The 2,802-nt window shown below is 35.8% G+C and overlaps 1 protein-coding gene across 2 annotated transcripts; it reads right to left on the minus strand.

Moving 5' to 3' along the window:
• Positions 1–1,216: 1,216 nt before the first annotated feature.
• Positions 1,217–2,452, minus strand: LOC117932699 (UMP-CMP kinase 4-like). Of its 2 annotated transcripts, XM_034853984.1 has the most exons (5): positions 2,330–2,452; positions 1,993–2,135; positions 1,711–1,791; positions 1,520–1,627; positions 1,217–1,421 (listed from the first exon to the last, which is right to left on the minus strand). In XM_034853984.1, exons 1-5 carry the CDS (start codon positions 2,331–2,333, stop codon positions 1,332–1,334), a joined length of 426 nt encoding a protein of 141 aa, XP_034709875.1. In that variant the 5' UTR covers positions 2,334–2,452; the 3' UTR covers positions 1,217–1,331. The 2 variants fall into 2 exon arrangements, with proteins under 2 accessions (XP_034709875.1, XP_034709876.1); XM_034853985.1 differs by lacking the exon at positions 1,711–1,791.
• Between the last annotated feature and the right edge of the window lie 350 nt (positions 2,453–2,802).

The following is a 2,802-nucleotide window of genomic DNA, read 5'->3' on the forward strand; positions in this document are numbered from 1 at the left end:
TCTTGCTACTGCTATCCATTATAATGACTTAAATATGTGTAGTTCATAATCTTTGGAACTACCCTACACAAAATTGATCTCACAAAATCATTAAATTATAGCTCTGTTCAATTTTCTGTTAACTTCATAAAACCATTGACAAGCCTGATCAAACCTGGTTTTTTGGGGTATTGGTTTGAGACAGATTCCATTTACCAAGCATTGATAGCAATATCACACCATTACTTTGATTCAAGAGCTTAACATGACCTCTCCCCCAGTTCCTTTGAAAATGCATTTATCCTCAAATAGGCCTGATACAAATCTAGTCTTATCATCTCAACTGGGGCTTATATTTCAATTTCCATTAACTTGATTCCAAACCTAAGCATGAAGTCCTTTTCCATTTTCTGTAACTGGATTGCATCAACCATGCAGAGCCCTGATGCAGCTAGGTTTAGCAGATGCAATTGCAGAATCGAGACAATCAAAATCACTGAGTGGAGGAGTATAGGGTATTTTTAACAAGTCCCAAAACTAGAAGAATATGATCATGCACATGCCTGTATGCTAGATTCTGAGTCTATAAATAGGATTGACAATGAGCCTACTTGAAGAAGAAAAAGATGGCGAATGGCCATCAAAATTCTTTTCATCACCACCCTGAACCCGGGCGTGTTGTGCAAATAGAGGCACCTAGCCATGGGGACTTAGTTCAATACAAGCATGAAGTAGGTGATATCACCATAGTGGTTGCCTCCAAGTCATGCTCCAGTGAGGACCTGAAAGCCATCAGGGCTTACTGTCATGAACTTGATTACTTTTATGAAGGTCCCCTCTCAATAGAAGTACCATCAGTTTCCGTTAAGGAAAATATGGAGAGTACCTCTGGCCATAAGGGGACAACCAAGAAGTAAAAGGCTGGCTATGGAATAAGAAAACTACTTGTAGCTCTGTTTTCTGCATATGCATGCTTGTTATCTGTTTCATTTTTCCCTCATTTTCCTTTCTCTTCCCAGTGTCTAATGCTCTCCTATTTTCCTTTCTCCTTTGTGTCTAATGCCATCTTTATGGTCGCAGAAGTTTGTTCCTGAGTCAGTTCTATGCTATGATATAATCAAATAAGAAGTATGTTCTTGTATCACTTATTGTAGTATTATATAATCAGGATGAATTGTTAGAACCCATCGATCCCTAGGAAAACACAGCCAACCATCATTAAGAAGTAAAGAGCATGGAAGTATAATTTGTTCATTCCATTTACTTTCCTAGTTCATAATATGTACTATATTGTAAAATAATGGAGCATGGAAGTAAAAGTAGTACATTCCATTTAAGATTGACTGGAAAGATCAATTTCCCTCCCCAGATCCTCCACTGAAATTGAGGAAGATACTCTTGACTGCTTCAAACACCTCTTCAATAGACCTTTCAGCATCAATCTAAGAAAAGAAACGAAAAGAAAAAAAAAGGGACATATTAAATGCAGATTTTCCACAGCATCGGTTCTTGCAATATAAAATTTCATAATGAAAATCACCTTCTGAACCTTTCTCTTGGAACTGTAATAATCAATTACAGGGAGAGTGGATTCAAAATAAACTTGAAAACGTTTTGGTATGGCTTGTATATTATCATCAACTCTTCCCTTTAAAATGACAGAAGAAAACAAGATTAATCAATTTTTGCATATAAATCACAAACAACAAACACACTAGGAAAGTAGCCAACCTGATTTCTATTCAAAATACGTCTCGTCAGCTCCTCTTGTGAACAATAAAAAAATAATACAAAATCAGGTTCCACTTTCATCTGCAATAAATTTGGAAATGAAAAAAAATACAACACTAAAAATAAATTAATAATAGATGAATATGAAAGGAAAAAAGGAAAAAAGGAAAAGAAAGGCCATCAGTTACATAATCATTATCATGAGATAGGATGAAGAGATTTCCAAATTAGAAAGTAGACCCATGATAAATAGTAATATAAGCAACAACATATTTGGCCTACAATATTTTCAAATGCAGTGCGGTTTTCTTCATTGCGAGGAAAGCCATCAATGAGAAATTTGTTGTTTGTGCTTCCCTGCATTGCCTGTTGCAGCAGCTTGACTGTTACCTCAGAGGGAACAATTTTTCCTTCCTTCTTATAGTCTGTAACAACAATAATGTTAGAGGGAGATGTTATGAGATAATAGCCATGAAAGAGAATTCAGTCTACATTTTATCCTCAACACAACAAATAGCAACAACAAAATTAACCACAGTATTATTAAATTGATAAATAAGGAAGCTAAGAATCATTTTTCTATTTAATTTTTTAAGATGGGAAAACTTGATATACAGACCCATTTTCTGATCCTGACTCAATTTCAGCCTGTAGAAGATCACCAGCACTAAGATGAGTAAACCCAAACTGTTTGACGATCAGGGGACATTGAGTGCCCTTGCCACTGCCAGGACCGCCTATCAAGAGGATGACAAGCTGAAATGAATGAAACTTGCAGACAAAATGTGGTAATTTTAAGAAAAAGTAGAGGGCTACCAAGGTGTATGGCAATACATAAAGTGACCTAGTCTTCCTTGAAATCAATTAACAGTCATGGTTTTTTCCCTTTCACTTTTTCCTTTTTTGAATCACGAGGAGCTCTAGATGGGCACGGGGGAAAAATACAGGAGACTTACTACTAAATATTCATAGAAGTTGCAAAATAAGAGCTTCTAGAGGACTCTAGAGAGTTTTTGCGGACAAAAGTTGGCAACACAATATAATCTTTCTTTTTCTTTTTTCTCCCTTTTTTTCTTTTAAAGCTATTTGCCT

This window comes from Vitis riparia, chromosome 15, assembly GCF_004353265.1.
Source record: "Vitis riparia cultivar Riparia Gloire de Montpellier isolate 1030 chromosome 15, EGFV_Vit.rip_1.0, whole genome shotgun sequence".
Taxonomy (NCBI): Eukaryota; Viridiplantae; Streptophyta; class Magnoliopsida; order Vitales; family Vitaceae; genus Vitis; species Vitis riparia.

What these genes read in the sequence shown, in the direction of transcription:
- LOC117932699 (XM_034853984.1), bottom strand. An exon ending in GTATTTTGAATAGAAATCAG is followed by an intron (nt 1,628 to 1,710) that starts GTTGGCTACTTT and finishes GTCATTTTAAAG; the next exon opens with GGAAGAGTTGATGATAATAT. An exon ending in CCAAGAGAAAGGTTCAGAAG is followed by an intron (nt 1,422 to 1,519) that starts GTGATTTTCATT and finishes TTCTTTTCTTAG; the next exon opens with ATTGATGCTGAAAGGTCTAT.